General features: G+C 40.4%; 1 protein-coding gene and 4 non-coding genes across 6 annotated transcripts; 1 reads left to right on the forward strand and 4 right to left on the reverse strand.

Annotated features, from left to right (window-relative positions):
• Positions 1 to 4,353: 4,353 nt before the first annotated feature.
• Positions 4,354 to 4,427, reverse strand: TRNAT-UGU (transfer RNA threonine (anticodon UGU)). The gene has a single exon. It is a non-coding gene; the product is annotated as a tRNA-Thr (tRNA).
• Positions 4,428 to 6,187: 1,760 nt separating this feature from the next.
• Positions 6,188 to 6,269, reverse strand: TRNAL-AAG (transfer RNA leucine (anticodon AAG)). The gene has a single exon. It is a non-coding gene; the product is annotated as a tRNA-Leu (tRNA).
• A 1,822-nt stretch (positions 6,270 to 8,091) lies between these two features.
• Positions 8,092 to 8,164, forward strand: TRNAM-CAU (transfer RNA methionine (anticodon CAU)). Its single transcript has one exon. It is a non-coding gene; the product is annotated as a tRNA-Met (tRNA).
• Positions 8,165 to 12,255: 4,091 nt separating this feature from the next.
• Positions 12,256 to 12,329, reverse strand: TRNAT-CGU (transfer RNA threonine (anticodon CGU)). Its single transcript has one exon. It is a non-coding gene; the product is annotated as a tRNA-Thr (tRNA).
• A 4,152-nt stretch (positions 12,330 to 16,481) lies between these two features.
• Positions 16,482 to 22,923, reverse strand: GPX6 (glutathione peroxidase 6). Of its 2 annotated transcripts, none has more exons than XM_010974687.3 (5): positions 22,843 to 22,923; positions 20,333 to 20,486; positions 18,212 to 18,329; positions 17,611 to 17,710; positions 16,482 to 16,824 (listed from the first exon to the last, which is right to left on the reverse strand). In XM_010974687.3, exons 1-5 carry the CDS (start codon positions 22,921 to 22,923, stop codon positions 16,618 to 16,620), a joined length of 660 nt encoding a protein of 219 aa, XP_010972989.3. In that variant the 3' UTR covers positions 16,482 to 16,617. The 2 variants fall into 2 exon arrangements, with proteins under 2 accessions (XP_010972989.3, XP_031291336.2); XM_031435476.2 differs by having other exon boundaries at positions 22,837 to 22,923.
• Positions 22,924 to 23,746: the final 823 nt, after the last annotated feature.

The following is a 23,746-nucleotide window of genomic DNA, read 5'->3' on the forward strand; positions in this document are numbered from 1 at the left end:
CAGAATCCTCTTAGCACGAGGTAGAATATCCCTGAAGACCTGTGTTGTATTTGCATTAATGCAGTTGAGGAGAACAGGCTGGTGATGAGGACAAGATCCCTTGTCATGTTTCCAAAAACAAAACAACAACAGGAATTGTACCATCTGACCATCTGTGAGACCTGAGATTTTTTTCTTTTAGGTAACCGTAGTTCATTATATGATTCCACTGTGACTAATTTTTTTTAGATTGAAATATGGTTGATTTACAATGTTGTGTTAGTTTCTGGTGTACAGCATAGTGATTCAGTTATACATATATATGTTCCTTTTCGTATTCTTTTTTATAATAGGTTATTACATGATGTTGACTATATAGTTCCCTGTGCTATGAAGTAGGATCTTGTTGTTTATCTATTTTATATACAGTGGTTAGTACACTGTGACTAATGTTTATGCAATCATGAAAGTGTAAACTCTCCATGCTGATCTAACCAAAAAGTAAGAGTATCTGGGAAAAATAAGAGTCAAGGAATAAAAGTATCTGGAGAACGAGGCAAAGATCTCCCTCTTTTCTGTCCTCACTCTTGCTCCCTCTTTGTAATTGAGGATTAAAAGTTCTCATTTTTTATACTAAATAATAAATAAATTATATTTAAAACTAAAGAAATCCAAAAATAATAAAAGCTTGCTATTAAGAAATATGGGTAAATAGAAGAAAACACTGAAATTATTAAAAATCTGTTACCTCGGAGAACAGGGATTGAGAGTGAGGAATGATGAGGAAAGGAACTGCTGTTTTTCACTGCAAGCCTAGAGTATTATTTTATTTCAACTTTGAACATGTATGACCTTAATATAAATGAAAATTAGATAAGAAGGAAGGGTTGGGATCTTAACACTTATAAATGATGGTGAAGGCATTAGAGAGATATATGAAAGCAGTTCTTTTGCCTCTTTCCTTTTCACCCATTTCTGTCCTCCTCTAACCTTAAAAAACCTAAGTATAGGAATGAGATCATTAATATTTTATCATTGGTTATTGTTTATATTATTTAACCCTCAAATTTATCCTCAGTGTATTGGCATTCATTCATTCATTCATTCATTCATTTATTTTAAAACAAAAAGATAAAAACTTCATTTACTGGGAAATTCTTGCTGATCTTCACATAAGGGTGTGACAAAAATGACAGAAGATTGACTTTTAGAGAATTGATTTTTTAGTGACTTGACATGCTTGCTCATTCCTCCCTGTCTCCTAGATAACTGGATCTTCTGGACATAATTCTGGGATCAACAAAATTTTGAACCAGTGACAGCCATTGGTCTGGCATAATGAGAAGTCACGTAGCTCATGGAGGCATCTTACCCTGCTTGATCTTGTCCAAAACTCAGAGCCTTCATTTTCTGTCAAAACAAAATAAAACTGAACAAAACCCAATACCATCTAGGTTGGTGTGAGTAGAAGGAGACATCACCAGAACTTACCTCTTCTCATTTGAATTTGTATTAAGCAGATGTCTTTAGCTATTGAAGCTAAGTCAGGAGAAAGTTTGCAAAAGGGTTGGATTCCAACAGGCCTGTGGGAGGGAAGCAGGTACAATCAGGCCAGGGCTTCAATAAGAGCCACCAAAGGTCTTAATATGGCAGGTAGGGTGAATGGGATCCTGGAGGCATCAGATAATCTCTCCTCGTTCCAGATCTGTTCAAAGACAGATAAATTCAGTTCACACCCAGAGAGCCAGTGATCCCCTAGGGGCTGTCACTGGTGAATTAATCTCCCTGGAGACAGGATCTATCTTTTATTTACACTTTTGGTTTTGATTATAGATTGCATCACTTCTTCCAGTCATTAATCCCATCTTAATAGCAAGGGAGAGCAGGATTTACCCCAACAATTTTCAGAAAGAAAACAAATATTGTGCTAATAACAATAATGATGATAATAATGGAATAACACCTCCTAGGCAATTTACATGAATTGTCTCCTAACAACTCCTTGAGGTTGGTACTATCATTGTCCTCATGTTACAGTTGAAGAACTTGAAGCTTAAAAAAGGTAAGCAATTTGTCCAAGGTTCATTAGGCTCACACACTTCAGAATTCACACACCAAGTGAATGCTTTGTAAATGTCATGAGTAAACATTGGTTTTTTAAATGACTGTAGAGTTTGGGGTATGTGCTTATTTGGTCTTTTCAACCATATTGAAAGCTCCCTGGGGGCAAGATTTGTGTCCTCCTTCCTCTTTTTCAACTGGCTAAAGCACAGTGCCTGTCAAATTAAGATCCTCTTTTTATTTCTTACAAATGTAGGTACAATTTCCACCCATCTTCATCACACAAAGACTATGAACAAGGTAGAACTAATGAAGCAATTGAAAAAGCCAAATCCTTGCTTAATTGTCTGACAGTACTTTTATCTCAATGATTTCTTCACATCCAAAAAGCTCCCTTTTCAGCCTGCACTTCAGAAGTTATTAGATGCTGTCATGACTAAGCTGTTACTCAGAGCTAAGCTGTACAGTCCTCCCTTTTCCCACTTGTTACGGACTGGATTGTGTCCTCCCAAAATTCATATGTGGAAGCCCTAACCCCCAATATGACTACATTTTAAAGAGGTAGTTAGGGTTAAATGAGATCATGAGGGTGGAGCCCTAATCCAGTAAGACTGGTGTCCCTATAAGAAGCTAGCTTAGTCTCTATCTCTCTTTCTCTCCCTTTCTCTCTCTGTCTCTCCTCTAGCACATACAGAGGAAAGATGTGTGAGGACACAAGGCAGGAAAAGAGGTCTCACCAGAAACCAACTCTGATGGCACCTTGATCTTGGACTTTCAGTTTCCAGAACTATGAGAAAATAAACTTCTGTCATTTCAGCCTCCCAGTCTGTGATATTTTATAGCAGCCCTAAGTAAAATATTGTCTTTAAATCTAAAGAATCAGGGCATGAAGAGAGCATGTCCAAGGCAGAAAACCCCCACAAAAAACAGCCACCACCACCACCAACAAACAGAAACAAAACAAAACAAAACAAAACAAAACAACAACAACAGAGCCTAGGAGATGGAGAAGATTCATTTTTTTCATGGAGAATCTCTTGCATAGATTTCTGAGGTTCGGCTTTGTATTTTCCTCTTCCATAATTTAAATAACTGTTCACTAGGCTGAATGTCTTCTAGCAGAAAATAGAGTTATCTCAGTTTACCTAACCCATAGGACTAAGGTTTGAGATCAGTCTAAGTCACTTAATTTTATTTAGCTCTGTGGCCAAAAACTTCATTCTTGTCTTTAATCAAATAGGAGATGGGTGTCACAAGAAAAGCATGGGTTCCAGAACCAGGCAGACCTGAGTTTGAAATTGAACTTGTCACTTACTATGTTATGGTGAATATCATTGAGCCTATTTTCTCATCTTCTAAGAGTTGACTATAACACATTTGACAGGATTGTTGGGCAGCTTAAGTGACGGTATGCCTGGAACCACTTGGAGTATAGTGGACTTCCAATAACGCTAACTAGATAAGAGGATAAGAAACTAGATGTTCCTGAATCAGTACCAAAGTGCTAACAACATAGGTGGACCACACTTTCACTTCAGCTCTGTGTGTAATACTTTAAGCCAGATTTTTGACAAATGTGATTTTAATTCATTCAAAAATCTCTTGGAGTGCTTGTTAAAAACACACACATTTCTGGGCCTTTCACCAAAACAGAATTAAAACCTCTGGGGATGAGTCCCAAGAAGCTGTATTTTAACTAGTTCCCTAGGTGATTTAAATGTACAGTAAGCTTGGGAATCCGTGCATTCTAGGATCATTCTGTTTTTTAAATTGTAGAATTAAAGTTCAGTTTCAGTGGGGCCAATTTATGTATTTCCTTTGGGACTAAAGCCCTGAAGACTGAGGGCATATAAGTAAATATAAATTATTGTTGTTATAATGTAGTAATATTTGGAAAATCATCTATAAAACAGATAACATAATGCTGAGTTCCCTAGAATCACTAATAAATTATATGGGAGTGCAGAGAAAAACTTTAAGAATTGGAGACGTTTTTGTTGCCACCACCTCCCAGCCGCCAGTACAAAAAAGAGGACAGGGAAGAACTTTAGCAAAAATGAGAAACTGATTTCTGGGTTTCCCAGCTCTCTGGGCCATTAGAAGTCCATTTTCTTTGTGTTTCCTCTCTCATAGTTGTTACCGCTTTTGAACATAAAGAGTCCTGTCCACATTTTCTTTAAGGGTGAGAATTTTTGCAGTCACAACCGCTTATCAGTATCTGGAACAGAATTTATAGTAAGATTAAATAAAGTGCAGAATTACTAGTAATGAGTTAATGAAGAAATCGGCTTCCTAGGAGGAGGAAAAAAACCAAGGCCCCACTGGGATTCGAACCCAGGATCTCCTGTTTACAAGACAGGCGCTTTAACCAACTAAGCCATGGAGCCCTCGTATTGGCTGGTTATAACACTAGGTCTTTCCTTACCGTGGGATTAAGGATTCTTGCCATAGTTTATGTGATTCAGTGGAGTTTATTGTAGGAAAAAAGGCCAACTCTGAGAAGACGTTCTGCTCAATTAGATGTGCTGCAGAGCTAACACAAGCGAGAAAAGTTTTGGGCAACTTAAATATTTGGACCAATAACACTTCAATTAGTCCATTAACAACCATTAGTAAAAGCTAGGCTACTTCAGTTTTTCCAAATGAGATAATCTTCTAAAAGCAAATTTTGCTATTACTGTGCCTCGTCTTCTGTAACTAAGGTTCTTCATTTCAATGTACTAAGTGAGGTACTCTAAACTCCACTGAAAGGCTCTTAGACTGCCGGGTTAGAGCACCTAGTGTCCCTGCGCGTCACTTGCCCTTAGCAAGAATCGGGAGCGGAGAAGAATCAGCAGCGGAGAAGAGGAGGCTGGGAATTTCAGCTACAGAGTCAGTCACATCGCTCTCTTAAAACCCTAAAAAGCCAATGTCAAGGTCGCTGTAAAGACTCTGATCAGACAACCACTGGTGTAGAGACCCTCGGAATGGGGAAAGGGGAGAGGCAGAATAGTCCCGGGCTGGCCACAAGGTGTTCCCTGGATCTGGGTACAATCCTCCTAAGGTGAACAGACTTACGGGTCCAAAGAACAACCCGTTGACCCCCTCCTTGTCCACCAAGGGCCTGATTTCCAGTACAATATAATCAACTTGCAAAGAAGGCAACGCCTTCTCCCCTCTAACCAGGTCCCTGCATCCCACAATGACCTGCCCTTTACCCCCATGTTGCATCCCCCGCGGGGACGAGCAGAGAGCTGGGTCTGAGGGCGGTCCACCTGACTGGGACTGCGGGGACCAAAACGAAGCTGACTGGTGGGATCGTGCTAGGATAAAGCAGGCGACCCTTCCAGATGGGCCTCTGATCTTCCCGGTGTTAAGAATGAATCTCCTACTTTGTACAAATAAAGCAGAAAAAGCAAAGTCTATTTAAACATACAGACTACAGAACCTTCTTAATATGTTTTGAAAAAGAGAAAAAAAAGTTTAATTAAAAGCTTTTTTGGAGGTAGTGTGGGAGCCTTTTAGGATGTAGTCTCCAATTTCTTTAGAATCATGGGTTCAGTCCACCGCCACATCCCAGCCCCCTCAAGTCTGCAAATAGAACCCCAGTAAACAAACGCTTCCTTAAAAGCTACGAGAAAATTCCTACTTCCAGGAATTGGCTTAGATGAGAAGAGTTCTTTCACAGAGGCCGAGTGGCTAAAGGTGTGGGAAACTCTCCTAAACTCTATCCTACCTCGTGGAGTTTCCCAGAGACCTCCAACCTACAGAACTACAATGAAATAATATTTTCTACCTATCAGATTGGCAAACAAACAGAAAGAAGTGTTTGTTGTAGCATTGCTTATTAGCACTTGAAGACATTGTATTAGTTTCCTATGGCTTCTGTAACTCCACCTGGATAATCCAGGATAAATTCGCTATCTCAAGGTCCTTAATTTAATCTCTTCTGCAAAGACTTCCCCAGTTTTTTTCCGTGTAAGGTAATATTTACAGCTTCCCCTAATTAGGATGGAGATTCTTTTGGAGGGCCATTTTTCAGTTTACCCTATGCATTAACACCCTGATTCCTCCATCTACAGGGAAGAGATTAACTGGCTGTAACTTCAGTTCCTTTCTCTGTGAGCTAGGAATAGTAATACGAACTTTCTTATATAAACAATAAAGCTGGCAGCGGTGGGATTCGAACCCACGTCCCCGAAGAGACTGGAGCCTTAATCCAGCGCCTTAGACCGCTCGGCCACGCTACCACGCAACTGCAACTTTAAAACTCTTCTTAACTGTTTAAAAGACACAAAACATCTCTCGCGTGTTATTTTTTTTTTTCCTAGAGCATCGCCCCCCCCCCCCCCATAACTCTGCCATCCCAACTATCGACAAAATCTGCAGATAGGTTCCTACTTTGGGATATCCACGTTCGCCTTCTGTGCGATGCTTCTGATACTCGAGAGTAAAGGGAGAAGCAGCCAATGAATGCATAATATCCATCAAACACGAAGAGAATCAATCATTGAGAAAATGATTAGAAATCACCACCACCAAAGAGCACCGAAACTCCGAAGGCGCAAAGATCAAAAGTCTCCAATTTATCAACTGCGTTTGGGGATCGGCAGCCGAAAGTTATTTTTAATGTCCTCAGCTGGAAAACAGAGATGCTTCTCTCCCCTCTCACCTGGAACGCGAGCCATAGTTTGGATGTCTTTGTGTGATTTCTCATTGAAGGAAACAATTGTGCAAACAGATCTACTTTTTGCTGAATGAGTTCATGGTCTAATTTGCAAAGTTCAAGGAGGGCATCAGTTTGCATTTGCTGCGGGGCGTCGCATCCTCTTCAGGCCCAGAGAGCACATGTTCTAACCACTCCAGCCCCACCAAGGCGAACTGGGCGAGTTACCGAGTCTTCCCCGCCCCCTGCCCCCCCCCCCCCCCCCCCGTCTCTGTCTCCTGGCGGCTCATCCTTTCACTGATCCCGCCTGACTCCTGATCCATTAGATGCTGCACCTATTAAGTCAGCGATAACTCTTCTCTTTCACATTCCAGCAGCTCCACTGAGTTGCCACAAGCTTATTGGCAAGTTATTTAAGCTTACTGGGTCTTACTTTCCTCATATGTAAAATGGAGACAATAATAAACCTTGCCTAAAATGATTGGTAGATTAGATAGATAGATAGATGGCCAATACACGTAAGATACATATAAATTGCTTTAAAGAGTACCTCGCCATAGTAAGCACTCAATAAAGTTTGCTATCATTATTTGTATCACTTATTAGTATTCACTGAACAATTTTTTGAGTAGTGTTCAGTCTTTTAACTAACACTGTGAGATATTATTCCATTTTACAGATAATGAAGTTTTTAAATTGACTTATATTCACAAGAAAACCAAGTGATTATTCTTCCTAAAATAATAGATGGCACATAGAAGATTTACACCTCAGTCCTACAATTTCAACTTTAAGACATTTTCCGCTTTGCCAGATTGAAATCCAGTATATTCTTTCTCCATTCTCAAACATCACACCTCATCTTTCCCCCCTTATCTCGCTTCTGTTTACATTATTCAGGACTTCTAGCCAGAACAAAAGGGCCTTCAGGTCAGGGTCATGGTCAAAGCCATCAATTGTAAGGGGAACATTAGCAGGAAAGGACGCTTCAGAGCTAGATAAGGAGATCGCAGCTTTGCTCTCATTAGAACTAAGCATTTTTCTGTGTCCCTTACTGTTGCAGTCTAGAAATCTTCATGCCTGTGGACCCAGTTCAGGCCCCTCATATCTGTATCTTACCTTTTACGCATATCGTTGTAAAGTGAAACCTAGTGAAGTCTAGTGTCTCCCAGCAGTAAGTGGCGATTAAGACATAGTGGGAAAAAATTCACCATGTTGTATATTTAATCAAGGACAAAATCTTGAAATAATTTTGATCAATCATTTTGACATACTCGTAACAACAGTAAACATATGATCTAGCACATACTCTTATTTTGTACTGTATTTTAAAAAATAACTTCTTAGAAAGTTCATATAAACATGAAAAAGAATCTATAATTTTACTGGAAAGAGAGAAAACCAGTGCCTTCTTAGCGCAGTAGGCAGCGCGTCAGTCTCATAATCTGAAGGTCCTGAGTTCGAGCCTCAGAGAAGGCATAAAGGTTTTGCCAGTTACACACATTTTCATTTGAGAAATAAGCAGGGTAGCAGACAGAATAATCCCACTGATAAAGTTCTCCTGTATGACATCTGGGTTCCAGGACTAACTCCCAATCTGATGTGATTATAAATGGGACTGTAGTCCTTCAAGAAACTTAGTAGGTTATTTGGTAGCAAGACAGTTTTTCAATACTTGACTACAGTGCACACCCATACCATAAATCTGTATTAACTGTCTATTTGCTGCCCTAGAAAATTACCAAAATTTAGTAACTTAAAATAGCATACATTTATTATTTTACAGTTCTGGAGGTCAGAAGTCTGAAACGGATCTTATGGGGCTAAGATCAAGTTGTAGCAGAATCGCCTCCTCTCTAGAGGCCCTAGGGGAGAATTCGTTCCTTGCTTTTTCCAGCTTCTAGAGGATGACTCCATTCCTTGGCTCAGGTTCACATCACTTTGACTTCTGCTTCTGTTGCCTCATCACCTTCTCTGACTCTGACCCTCCTACCGTATTCTTATAAAGACCTTGTGATTACATTGAGCCCATTCAGCTATCCAGGATAATCTTTTCATCTCAAGATTCTTAATTTAATCACATCCCTTTTGCCCTGTAAGATAACATATTCATAGGTTTTAGAGATTAGGAATTGGTTATCTCAGGGAGGAGGGTGAAAGATTTAATTACACCTACCATAGTCTACCAGATGGTTCCCTAAGATTCACATCTGTCCCACATGAAAAAACATTCTCCCATTCCAATCTCTCTCCAAATCTCAATTCAGCATCTTGCACTGTTTGTGATTTCATGAAATCAGTCAGATTCCAACATCTTTCTGCCTATTTTATTTTCCAGTGTTTTCAAACTCAGGCATTTAGATATTGAAAAACAAATGGAATTATTATGAAATCTTTTCCTTTTATTTATTTTATATTTATAACATTGAGTTTGGGGGAAAGTATTTGTATATATAAGTTACATTGTCTATGCATTGTAGTTGATGAAATAAAGTGTTAGAAAAAACTTACAAAAATAGGTCATTGGGTTGGTAGCATTGAGAACCACTGTTTCAGATAATAAGTTTCTGGGGATGAGCAATTGAATTGTGTATCACTAGAGCCTAGCATAGTGCCTAAAAATAGGCAAGATCAAAAACATTTAGTTGAAAGAATTTTTTTTAGAACAAAATTGAATATTTATTTAGAATGAGAAAAGAAATTCCAATATATTGCTAACTTTGAAAAAACTGACAAATATTACAACATTACAAAATTTGCAAAAATAACACTATTGCTATTAAGTATTGAAAGACCCTATGTAATCATTTTTCTTCATTTTTAGCTTTGTATCTTTGATTCCTTCTACATATGATGACAATTTTGTAGTAGGATTTTCTTTTCTTTTTTTTTAAATTGAAGTATACTTGATTTACTATAGTGTTACTTTCAGGTATACAGCATAGTGATTCAGTATTTTTGCAAATTATATTCCATTATAGGTTATTATAAGATAATGGGTATTATTCCCTATGCTATATAGTAACTTCTTGTTGCTTATCTATTTTATATATGGTAGTTTGTGTCTGTAATCTCATATCTCTAATTTGTCCTGCCCCTTTCCCTCTTCTCTTTGGTAACCACAGGTTTGTTTTCTATGTCTGTGAGTCTGTTATTCCTTTGTATTATTGTTTAGATTCCACATATAAGTGATATCATACAGTATTCATCTTTCTCTATCTGACTTATTTCACTAAGGATAATATTCTCTGTGGTCATTCACATTGCAGCAAATGGCAATATTTCATTCTTTTTATGGTGTATATATATATAAAACATCTTGATATATATAGCATATCTTGATATCACATACATCATATAATGGGAGGACTTGATGAGTAAATATACATAAAATATTTTAGAAGGATATCTGGCACATAAATAAGCAATCAATAAAGTTAAAATTTTAAAACCCTGTATTGTTATGTTTATCATTACCCTTATTTATTGAACAGTTGTTTGGGGACAAGTGTTTAACCTTTGCAACAACACTCTGAGGTATTATTCTAAATTTGCAGATAAAAATTCTAAGCATGTTGTGAGCTGAGTTGTGTCCCCTCAAAATATATATTGAAGTCCTAATTCCTAGGACCTGTGACTGTCACCTTCTTTGGAAATAGAGACTTTGCAGATGTAATCAGGTTATAATGAAGTCATATCAGAAAAAGGTGGGCCATAATCCAGTGACTGATGTCTTTTGAGGAGAAAGGAGAGGGAGATTGGGACACAGAGACACAAACATACAGGGAAGAAGGCACTGTGAATTCAGAGACAGAGATTGCAGTGATTGGCCACAAGCCAAGGAACACCAAGGATTGCCAGCAACCCCCACGAGCTGGAAGAGGCAAGGAAGGATTCTTCCCTAGAATCTTTAAAGGGCATATGGCCCTGCCCATCCTTTGATTTCAGATATCTGGCCTGAGAACTGTGAGAGAATAAATTTCTGTTGCTTTAAGTCACCCAGTTTATAGTAATTTGTTATGGCAGCCCTAGGAAACTAATACAAAGCATTAAAACAAAACTAGCAATTTATATCAGCAAATAAATAAAATCCACCATTTTCCCTAAATTTAATAGGTGGCATACAGGATATTCACACTTCAGCTTAAAATTACAAATCTAGAGTATTTTCCACTTACCGCATTGTTTTACAGAAGTACATGATCTTGGTACTCCTCCTCAACGTTTTTCCTCTTCCCAGTTTTTTATTTTTGTTTTTGTTTTTAACAACCTACTACACCCATCTGCCTAATGGCTTATCCCTGTGACCTTCTTCATTGAATTGCCCTTGGCTGTTTGGAGACATCTAATAGATTATAACACTACTCTATTCCCAGCTGCAGCCAATAACTGGCTGATGTGAGGGAGGGGTACAGAAGTCCAAACCACTTGACTCAATGGCCACTCTCCTTCAGAGCTATTTATACTCCAGAGCTCAGGCCAAGCTTGGACTTTATCCAAGACTATGTCTTTGCTTTGCTATTTCCTCATCCCTATCCTGAGGACCACTCCTCCAATAAGCCACATACATCTGAATCCCTGTCCCAGCAATGCTTTAGGGACCTAAGAAATCTTCCTTGGAAATCTCTTTACTGATCCTCCATATAATCAATTGAATAAAGTCTTCCATGGACAAGTTCAACTCAAGAGTTTTAAACCTGAGGAGGGCATTCATATCATGCATCAGATTGGGGAAGAGGGTAAGAGCTCAATGGTAGAATGCTTAGCATGCAGGAGGTGCTGGGTTCAATCCCCAGTGACTCCATGAAAAGAAAAAGACAGAAATATGTCTGGTACATAAAAGACCAGGAGTTAATGTTGTTGAATTAATGAAGGAGAGACAAGAAGACACAGACCTTCCATAAGTCTCTAGGGCTGAAACTCAGTTGCTTTAGCTGTCTGGTAGAATTCTCCAACTTGCCCTTTTCTCACAGCAGCTTGGCTTAGCTCCGGGGTGCTTGTGGCTAGAACGTTTTTCCTTCCAGCTGATCTTCGTTCCTGAAGTTTTAGTGTTTTAAGAGGAATAACATGGGAATACACTGTTCCTCCTCATATTCCCTTCAAAATGGCCATTATGTCCCTGCAAACCTAAACCCTGCATCCTAATTTTTAATAGTGGATTCATGGTTCCTTAATTATCTTACTTAATAAAAACAGTTACAGAGTTGGAGATCATTAGAATTGAGGGAGATTTTACCTATCTCCCCGTCTATGTGCTTTACACTGTAACACATTGTGGGTGCTGAAAAACATCTTACCACAGTTTAATGCAAAACTTATATGAAAAGTGATTGGCGTAAGGTCACATACACTATCCTTTGAGGGTGGTTTGTATCTGAGTTGTCATCTGGCTAAGAATCTACTGTTAAGCAAGGAATCTGAGCAAGTTGCAATTGAACAACTTGTAATGTATCTTACTGAGCCCTGGCGCTGTAAGTTTAGTGAGTATTTGGAGGAATCAGCAAGAAGACGGTTAACTTGCCAACATAAAACGTTTTTTTCAAGAAGTGTTATCTTCCTGGGGAAGAGTAAGGCCCTACTGGGAGTCGAACCCAGGATCTCCTGTTTACGAGACAGGCGCTTTAACCAGCTAAGCCATAGAGCCATCTGACCTGGTGCACTGAAGCTGAATTTATCTCATTTTATTTCCACTGGTTGGGAAAAAAAAATGAATTCATGCTATCCAGTGTTAATCTGTTGCCTTCAGAAAATACGCCAACTCCAGGGAGATGCTTCACATCCTCAGAATGCACTGGAGATAGAAAAATACAAAAGGAAAAGTAATAAGTGGTTGCAGCATTAGACAAAGGAGTCTTCTTATTATCCCAAGGAAAAGTGTTACAGAAAGTCAAGGCTATGCAATAAGTGGTAAAGACTATTAAAAGGAAATATATATTTTAAAATATATAATTTTTAACAAACTTCAAAGATTTGCATGAAATAACTGGCCATATGTGACAAAGTAACTCATTTGAGATACCTGAAGATGCCAGGCAGGGACTAAGATGATTGAGGTGATGAGGGGCAGGGAGGCCGGGACAGGGGAGAGGACGAGGACCAGTCCAGACTGCATTCATAGAATCAGCAGGACCCGTGCTCCCAAGGCCCGGGTGGGTGCGAAGAGCCTCATCAAATGCAAACTGATCTCAGCTTTGACCTTTAGGAATTAAGACCAGGAACATATTCAGCAAAAAGCAGGTCTGTCGCACAGATGTTTCTTTCCGTATCTTTTACAATAGGGTTTTTGTTAAAGAGTCTGCTCTCTAATGCCAGGCAATTAGGGATGCAGAGGTTGGGAGAGGGGAGAGGAGCTCCTCCGTTTTCCTGGTGCGGACACGAAATATAACTTCCCTTCGAGGACCCCAAAATTCAGCTGGCAAACCTGAGACTCGTCTCAGTTCCAAAGCCAGGTTGGCCATGGTGATTTTCAAGCGTTCTCTCAATGATCGATTTTTTCTAGAATCTAATGGATTTATTCTCTGGCTACCTTTTCCTTTGCACCCGGGTATCATAAGAGACAGCACCGGAGGCGAAACTCAGACTTCTGGGTCCAGGTTGGATGGATAGAGGGGCAAACACCTGAAACCGAATTCTGGTTTTATACGTAGCTGTGAAGACTCATTACAGAGTAGAGAATCAGGGAGGAAGATGGAGCACCTGATATTTGGTATGTGGGAATCTAGGAATGGTCTGAGCATACAGTTTTAACCCTTAATTTTGCCTGATTGAAAGATGTTAAGTTCCCGACAAGTGTGTGTGGAAAAGGAGTAAAGAAGGTAATATACACGTTCATACTGAAACTACCTTCCTTACGTGTCTCTTGAGCATTAGAAATAGCTCTAAGAGAATTTGGTTTTTTAGTAGAGGCAAAGTGTCTAAGCGATCCAAATCATTGAAGGAGGGCTCTGGTCTTTGGGGGTAGGGAGATTAAAATCCCACTTCTGTCAATCATTTTTGCATAGGCTCTTCCATAAAGCCCCCGAGGAGGTCTGGGGAGAGACCTTCCAGTCTTTGGCTGTAGTATTTTGCTTTTTGGGGAGCTGATAGTTTGGCAGTGACATGTTCTGGGAAGAACTTTGTCTTTATCGTAATCAATTGAGGATAATTAAGGTTCAGTTTGAAAAACCAAGTTTTCCCATATTTCTCCTTATTTTTCAGATCTTTGGTCAAGATTCGTAGTCCAAAAGGATAGAATTTTCTTTTTGTAAAAAGATTCTATGTTGTATAGAATCCCAAACCTGAAAAAGTGTTAAATGGACCCGTTTTACCTCTTTACCAGCGCCAGCCACCGCCCCCCACCCCATTCTCCCACATCATCTTGCCTCCCAGATTCAGCCTTATACGCAAACATATTCATTTTTTATCTTCCTTCCAGGGACACTTTTTGCACATGCAAATGTGTGCATATATATCATTAACCCACTTTTTACTCAATGATAGTGTATCCAGCACACTCTTGAGCACCTTGATCACTTCAAATATCCTGGAGTCATTCCCATAAAAAAACATAAATAGACGCTAGCATTCTGCTGAATTTACCCATCCTGTTACTTTTGCCCAGACAACTAATGCTGCTGTGAACAACTTTGTATCTGGAATATTTCACATGTTTGTGGAAAATTTCTGGATGCGGAATGGATAAGTCAAAGTTAGGCATGATGGCAATTTTGATGTCTCTTGCTAGTAGTCATCGCTAGATAACTAATGCCAATTTCCACACCCACCAGCAGACTTGAAATGGTGGTTTCACTGTGCCAGGACTATGACTAGCAGAGTTTATTAAGCAGCAATAAACATTTATATCTGCTCCCTAGATGCTAAATATCTCATATCTTTACATTCATTAAAACCTTTAATCTTCAAACAATTCTATCAGGATATTATCATGTTTACCCACTCTTAACTGGTAAGAAAACAGGCTTTTCAGTTTGAACATCTTGCCTAAGAGAACAGAGAGATCAATCAAGTTTAGATATCTATGTCTGAAACAACAAAAGGTTTTCTTTTTTTTTTGGCCAGTTTGATAGATGAAAAATAGTATCTCACTACAGTTTTACTTTGTCCCCCACCCCCACAATATTATGAGACTTAGATCTTTTCAACATTTTAAAAGCCACTTATTTATCTTTTCTATGAAAGGTGTCCATTTTTCTGGTAGGTGATTGGATGTTTTTTTCTTTGATTTAAGTTATCTTGATATTAGAGGAATTCATGTGTGTATGTATGTGTGTAACAAAGTGTGAATATTACTTTTTTTGGTCAGTTATTCATTTGTCTTTTCACTTCACTTGCAAGTGTTTTTTTGTTTTTTGCTTTGTTTTGTTTTGTTTTTCAATCCATTTTGAAGCTATTTTGAAGTTCACAAACTGATGAAAAACAGACATTCTTCACCTAATAGGAATCTGACATGTTCATGTTTAAGGAGGTAGGAGAGGGGTTCTGACATATTTAGCCACAGAAGTCATGAGACTATTCTCTGGCATTTGTTAAATAATGAATTTTGCCATTTAGAAAAATCCTGGAATTCCCAGAGTGAATTTTGTTTGGTCCTGTTGAAGGAATTATTCTTCCTGGATTCTACTTATTAATATTTTATTTGAGATGTTGATCATTAGATGTATGAATTGAATTGTTCTCATTAGGGGTTAGATAGGGCTTCTAACTTGTTTTTTTTTACTCCTCTGATTAGGAGTGGCTTTTGTTATGCTTTTCTTCTATTTTATGTGTTTTTAGATTTTTAACAGTGAGTGGGAATTAATTTTACAAACAGAAATGCATATGTATTTGTTGTTATTGAGAGAGAGAAGATTCTTTGAGAAGCAAGGATACCTCTGACACACTCCCCACCCCACCCCGGACCTGAATGGGAGGGTGCAGAGGGGCTGATTCCAAGAGGTCTGTGTTCTGTGTTCATGTCACAACAACTCTATGAGCAGCCAGACCCACCCAGTGTTTTTAGGATGGGACAAGGAAATGTCCTGAGCACTTTTGAGAGAAACTAAATACTGAAGATCTAGGTGAGGTAGCCAAGGAAGCAGGGACAAAGGGAGAGAGGTAGACTTGGCATGACTCCAGACATGATATGGGACTGGGAAAACACCACAAGAGGCCAGCTGCTGCAGAACATTTTTTTAATTTGAGACTGTGATAAGAACGAGTTTAAAGTTGGGGAGACTGTAGGTGAGGAGAAAGCCCATCATTCAGAATGAAGGGACATCCCTGCCCAGGTGCCATGACCTGAATGCACTAAGGGACAGGCACCAAGGAAGGCTCTGGTAGGGTCTGACCCACAGGGGCTTTGGGACCCACCATCATGGAGATGCCCCTCCTTTCACGTGATGTGAGGTTTCTGCTCTCGCTCTCTTTTCAGAGATTCTATAAGAGAACTACAGGAATTAGGGAGACTAAGGAAAGACTCATTAGGGACAGGAGGAGTTTAACAATGCATGTCTATCTTGGAAGAGAGAAGAGGCTATTAAGGAGATCTTGAGAGTCTTGCTGCCAGTTTCTGCTTTCTTTAAACCTTCAGGATGGGGAAAGGATGGATGTCAGGAATTTTGGGGGTTGCCTTTTTAGGGTCATGGGTGATCTGAACCATTTATTCATAATATGATTTTCCTTTGGAATGGAGTGGCAAAAACTTGACACTTTGGGATCAGAGAGTTGAGAGATAGGTTTTCTTTCCCTTAATCTTCCAACACACACACAGGCGCGTGCGCGCACACACACACACACCCCTGTGCCTGCGTATGCACACACGCACAGATTTTTGGGCTGTACAGGGTTTATGGGTTTGGTTATACGGATGTTGGGTAGCAAGAATATGGAGCAGAGGCAGATCTTTAAACATGTTTTCGAGGTGGAATGCAACTTCTGAAGTTCCCTGACCCTTCCTATTCGCTTTTGAACTGCTTCAGGTACTCTAGGATGTCTGATTTGACTGTACTGACTGAAGCCCGGTGGAACCAGCGCATAACAGGGACTCCATCAGGTCCCACCAGGAACTTCTCAAAGTTCCAGCGGATGTCATGGACTTTCATGGGCTCCCAGAAGAGTTGGCTTGATGAGCCCAAAAGATCAGAGGTTGGAGGGCAGGAATTCTGGAGCAGAGATAAGGAAAACAGAAAGACAGTTTATTTTTGCTTCTGTGTGGTCTAGTCTTATCTCCACCCCTAGAAATTCCACTCACCAGTATGTATCTCAACATATTAACTACTTGACATGTTCCTAATGAACCACAAACATTTTAATACATCATTACCAGTACAACCACTACCAATCAAGCAAGAGTTAGAGAGTATGATAGTAAACAGAAAACATTTTTCCTTTCCCTGTCTCTCCCTCACTCTCATGATTATATCATGGTGCTTCTATGAAAGACTATCTTCTGTTTTCCTTGGTAAGTCATGGCATTTCTATAGCTTTAGTTTCTTTAGCTGAATAAAAAAGGTTCCTTCTATCCTGGGCTTCTGTGGTTCTAACACTCTGTGACTCTAAAGTTAATTACCACATTGACGTTATATTATCCATTTCGATGTTTGTCTCCTTGATTAGATATGAATTCCTTCAGGGAAGAGACCATGCCCTAGTAATATCTGTTAATTCATTGTGTAGCAAATTCTTGCATATAACTAGGAATTTGATTAATGATTGTCGTATGAATGAATCATTACCATTCAGTAGGGAAGGTTAGTCTATGTTGGAGCTATCGTGTTATATGTTTCCTTTACTTGAAGCTAAAGCCTCACAACAGATAATGCCACGATCCATGAACTTATCTGAGCATTTCTTTCCAAGAGTCCAAACTCAGTCCTAGACTTGAGCCCCATGCTTTCAGGGTATCTCTACCTACCTGACAAATCCATGCCAGGTTTATGGCCACTTACCTTCAGGAAGGTAAAGACTTTCTGTTCTTTTTCTCCATTTACATCCCCTTTCTCAAAGAGCTGAAAATTAGGAACAAAGCCACCACCTGGACGTACGTACCTGCAATGAACCAGAGTGTTCCCAAGAGGATCCAAATTAAGACAAGGATGGATAGAAATGGCCACTGCAGCTTGACCACAAAAGGAAATTAGAGATAAAGAAAGAGAGGTTGTAGACACGGAAGGTGATGAAGGAGAGGTCTCTGGGAATCAGGACTTCATGCATAGGCCTTATGGAGACAATAGAGAATTCCAAGAAAATTGGAAGGCAATGTTTTAAGCTTAGGATTCTTGATTCATTTCTATTTCCTATATTCTTTCCTTTTCCCTGTGCATCTTTTCCATTAGATTTCCCCTGGTCTTATCATCAAAGAACTCAAAGGTAAGGAGAATTATTGAGCACCTTCAGCAGAGAAAGACTGAATTCAAAGCATCACAATCATGGTCTTGATCCCACTGATCTACTAACTACCCCAGAAATTTCCAGAATGAGAAGCATCTAGGTAGAATGTGAAAGGAAAATCCTGACAGAGCCTCTGCAGAGTCCCAAGCAGGCACTTACTTGAGCCCCAAGAGGATCTCTGAGTTCTTGGCTGGTTCTTGTTTTCCAAATTGGTTGCTGGGAAACCCCAACACAACTACACCAAAAGGCTTCAGCTCCTCCTGTAGTGCATTCAGTTCTGCAGGTAGAGAATGAACAGCATGGATATCCCAGACAACAGCCTGACCTTGAGCAGTAAAGACCACTAGTTTATCCATTTATCACATGAATAAGATGAGGACTATGAAGGGAAAGGTTCAAGATTACAGAGACTGAGGAATCAGAGAAGAAGTTAGAACACAGTTTTCCAGAAACTCATCCAAAGAGCTGCCATTTTTCTTGTGCAATAGTTCCCATGAGTGGCTCCACCTCATCATCCAATAGGAACCCCTCTTAAAAAGCACAAACTGGTTAGTCCTCTGTGGGAAGGCTCCTGTTGGATGCTGAGAAGTCAGATTTAAATTCCATTGCCTTCCTTAGCTGGTGGGTTGATTAATTGGTTGATTGATTGATTGATCAAAAAATATTGCCAGGACAAGGCAAACGAAATGGACATTCTACCCTCTTCCTTCTCCTCCCACTATGCTCCGTGATGACACAACCTGACACTCTAGTCACATTCCTGGAAACACTCTTTGGTGCCTTAACCTGAGGGTTGTAGTGGGAATCAGAGAAGTGCTAAGCCTAGCTCCAGAGCACTCTCTACCTTCTTGTCAGTTCCAGTGACCTAACTGCTGCCATTTCCCTGGAACACTCACTGGGATTCTAGGCTATGAACTCCAGACTGCTCTTTACCACTGCTAGTAACCCTTCCAACTGTCTGTCTGGACTTATACTATTATTTCCATCTTCAGCCATTTTCAGTTCAGATTTATTGTCTCCATGACAGCACCAGGCAATCCCATTCAGACTCAGCTCTATCTGCAGGCATTTCCCCTCAAGGAACTCTTCTTAAAGGAAAGTGCTTTCCTGTTTTTATATATTAATTCAGTTATGATCCCTTTTATCTTTAACCATCAAGAATATTTCCTTCCTATTGCAGAAACACATAGCAGACCTTGGTCCAGTCCTTTGACAAGTTTCTTTAACTCTCTCAGTGTCCTTATCTGGAGTAAAATTTGAATGAGATGCTCTTCACAATTCTCATGAACTAGTTTAATAAATTATAGCACAGCAATACACTGGAAACATGTATCTTAAAATGAATGAGGAAACTCATCAAGTGGTGATATACAATAATATCAGAGATATTTTATTACATGAAAAAGCAAGGTGCAGAATCATTTGTGTGTGTGAATATTTGTGTGTTTTTCAAAAGATGAAATATCAATCCTCTCTCCTTTTGTTACCAGAAGTCATCAGTGAGAAAGATAAAATCAGCCCCTGAAAACTAGATTCTGGGTTGGGAGTCACAACTAGGGCTTGGTGTTCTGTTGAATGTAAACAGTTTCATAGAAGGTCAACATCATGCAACAAGTGATGAATCAAGACAAAAACCATCAAGACAAGGACCCCTCATGTTTAAATCTGTTTTAACCAGACAAAATATGAACAGTGTCCAAATCACAAAACTGAGCAAGCATCATCCTATTCTTACCAATATAAGTGCTGCTGCTTCTTTACCAGTTACAGTTTTAGCCTTGCTTGATTCCTCCTACTCTATAGATATGATTTATTAAGACACCTGATCATTTAACTGTGCTCTTTTCCTCATTTTCTGACAGCCTCCAATCCAGAGCAAAGCTTCAACGCCTTGACCCCTTCCCCAAATCCCCTAACACAATCCCAGATCCTCAAAAAAGTCCTTTCTAACACCTTCTTGCTGAGAAGCCCCAGGGTTCCCTACAGTATATGTTCTTCCTCAGGGCTCCAAGTGACAAACTCAACTACAGGTATGTTCCTGGAGGTCTTTGACTAAATCTTTGGGAGAATCTTAGTTCTCAAATCTGGAGATAATTCTCCTGGTATTCTAAGGATCAGAGAGAAGCAGGATTTAGGGGAATATCATGATCACCTATCATCCCCTCTCCCCATCCCCCTGCTTCCTCCCAATAACAAATTAGCAAGACCTTCTGGAATGAGAATATGGCATCGTGGAGCTGACAAAGCTAGTTCCGGAGGAGCTGAAACATGCATTCTTACCAGGATACTGAGCTGCCAGGCCTCAATAGGTGGCCACGTTGACAAAGAGGACGTGTTTGCCCGCGTACTGCTTGAACTGGATATACTCCTCGCCATTGAGGGTGAGGGCTCCGTACTCATAGATGGTGCCTGTCACCCCCTTATAGCAATCCATCTGGAATGTAACAAAAATAACCATAGTGATGCGATGGTAAGATCGATAATCCCCAAAAGTTGTGGACTTCTTGAAACTCTAAGAACCGAAGAGAGAACTTTCTAAGTAATATTTTGAGTTATGGCTGATGCCACAACTAGAATTTATAGCTTCTAATTTAAAATCTATTTTTTAATGGGACAAGCACTTTATAAACCTCTTCCCATTCCTGGAATATTAATACAATTTATCTCCATTCTCCAACGCACTCTCACCCACATCCTAACACTGTGTTCCAGTTGTCCCAGCCCTTCTCAAATCTTAACAGATTTTACCAGATTTTCTCATAACTTTCTCTTACTCATTTATGTAAAACTTGTGTCTTACATAAATTTCTCATCTGTATATTCTTACACTGTCATTTCGTTCCCCCAGAGCCAGAACTTACTCCTCCTCTCAATCCCATTGAATTTACTTCCTAGAGCTTTGCCAGTGGGGGCTCACTGGTACCTACAAGACTCATCCTTGATATCTCTTTCTTCTTTTTTAAATTAAAGAAAATGTTTATTGAAGTATAGCTGATTCATAATGTTGTGTTAGTTTCAGAATATATACACATATATTCTTTTTCAGATTCTTTTCCATTATTGGTTATTACAAGATATCAAATACAGTTTCCAATACCACTTTCTTCTCATCTCTATATAAAATAGGAAACAAAGGAAAGAGACTTCCTACCCACAAGCATGCCAAGGAAAAAGGAAGACAGGACCTTTTAACAAAAAGCTAAAATGTTGTTATGAGGAGAAGGATTCCTGGAGATGTAGAGAAAAAGTACAGAATTTTAGAGTGATTTAAGTGGGCTTCAGGGGATCTTAGTCCATGAATGTCTGCCCCAAGCAGTGAAGGAAATGCTTGTGGGTGAGTGCCTGTGGGGAGAGTGAGAGAAAAGAATTCTTTTATCATTTCCTAAGTCTGTGAGTTCTGTCACTAGGATACCAGGCAATAGCTTCCCCTTCACTCTCCTTGGAGAGAAGGAGGCTGACTCTAGGGCAGGAACCCTCCCTGTGTGTCCATACAGCCATGCACATCAATGTGCACACATTAATCCAAACATTTGGGAGCATTAGCCTAAGAAAGTCACTAGGAAAGGGCTGTCATCTAGGTGCCTGCATTGTATTTGCATTCATGCTCCCTCAGCTCTGTGCTAGTATAATTGTTTCTAGTATTTGCCTTTCTTGCCACTGCAATAAATTCCACACCCAATCATGCAACAGCTGCTGACTCAGATCTGGGTACCCTTTTTTTTTTTTTTCAGAGAGGGGACATGATCATATGACAGCTACCAGTCTTTATATTATATTTATGATATAACCCTATTATATGTACCATTTTAAACTTCACATGAACCCAATAACAAACTGTGATGTGAGGACCTGCACAAGTATCATCTGGGAACATGTTAGAAATGCAAACTCTGGGCTCCTTTAAGACCTACTCAATCAGAAACTTTGGGGGTGCAACCCAGTAATCTGGGCTTTAGCAAGCCTTCCCGGAGATCCTTATGTGAGTTGAAATCTGGAAATCACTGCACTACCAGATGGGTTTTCTCTGGATTTTAAGAAAGGAGACAACAGGGCCAATAAAAGATACCTAACTGCTTAATGCCATAGTGAGAATGAGTTTTTGAATGAATTTGCCTGATTTTAAAGTTAAAACTTTTTGGAATCTCAAGTCATTTACTTCAGTCCCCACCCTGCATCCTAAGACACATACACATACCTCCTACAGAATGGCTACCGACACCCAGAGTGGGGACTTTGCAGGGCATCAGGCGATTTGGAGCAGCACGGAAAATTTAGAGCCAGTCCTCTGATCTGAGCTTTGTTCTCCCCTCACTACACCACCTCCTCTAAAATGAAAATTGGCCAACAACTCTTGGCCTTTTGTGTTTTATTATTCCCCTCAAAAGGAAAAAGCCTGTCTTTCCTGATGCTGAAAGCCTTCTGGACCCTCAAGGCTGCCCGAGGCTCCGGACCAGAGTGGAAGGGACAGGCTCCGGGCTATTGAGCGGCCACCAGGGGGAAAGTGGCAAAGCCCACGGCAGCGAGAGCTTCCTGCGTCCTTCGCCCACTTTCGGCCCAATGCCCCGTCGGGTGCAGGGGAGACTGTTCACATAAAAGAGAGGCTGTTTAGGAGAGCCTCTGCCTCAGAGGACAGCAGGGGCCGTGGCAGATGTTAAGTTAAGAAAGGCTGGGGACTCTGATCTTGTCCTTGGTAGAAGAGGAGAAGGGAGAACTCCTTGCCTCCCTGGCGGCCAATGTAGTCATCAGGGGCTGACATCAGCCTGGGTTCTCGGCAGGACACTCACCTTCACCTTTTGCTGCTGCGGGGTCGGCTGAGCGAAGCCGACCAGGAACAGTGGGAAAAGACAGGAGGCCCAGAACTGTGGGATCATAGCTCACACCAGGAGTTCTAGGAGAGTCTCAGGTCCCCAGGGATCTTGGCTCCTTTTGAGCTCCTGGCAGGGACCAGTTTAAAGATGCGCGCTCCAATCGCAGAGCAGCATTCACGCACCCGCCAAACTCCCCCCACCCCGCGCTCCCTCCCTCTTCCTCTTGGTCCATCTCCCCAGCCTCCAGCTCCTGCTCACTCCCCCTCACTCCCCTGAGCCCTCCAGCAAGCCCTGAAGGTTCAGCACCCTTATTCTGACAGGTAAAGGTGGGGGCTTCTCTCTTTGGAACTTAAAGCACTCTCTCTACTTTCTCCAACTGCTGGCTCCGCATCTGGCAAGTAAAGCCACCACTGCTGAAGTGGACTCCACTTTTTAAAATCAGGATCTTCATATGATTTATATGCAATCTAAAGTTTGAGAAGCATTGTCCCAGTAGACTATTAATCCTTTGTCTTGTCCCCTGAAACTTTCATCCCTCAGTCAACAGCACACAGTATTTTCTCATTATGAAGTCCAGATGTGGGGGGTTGAGCGTCTCAGACACTGCCCCCCAGAGAACGGCTTGTAATGCAGGAGGAACACAGAGGACAGATGCACAGTCAGTGGGAAGTTATCCAGGAGAAAGCTCTAAACTGTGAGCTAGGGAACTGCCTTGGGCTTGATGGAGTATCATTCTCTGTGAATTATTGTAATCATCTATGCCCCACTTATTCCATAAAACTATTTATTATGAGGCCCCAATAAGGTGATGATCAGAAAGTTGCTGGAAAGTATTTGAACCAGTGAAGAGTCACAGAGTTGTTTCTCTCTCCCCTCCCCACCCCCA

Source organism: Camelus dromedarius, chromosome 19 (genome assembly GCF_036321535.1).
Source record: "Camelus dromedarius isolate mCamDro1 chromosome 19, mCamDro1.pat, whole genome shotgun sequence".
In the NCBI taxonomy this organism is placed as follows: Eukaryota; Metazoa; Chordata; class Mammalia; order Artiodactyla; family Camelidae; genus Camelus; species Camelus dromedarius.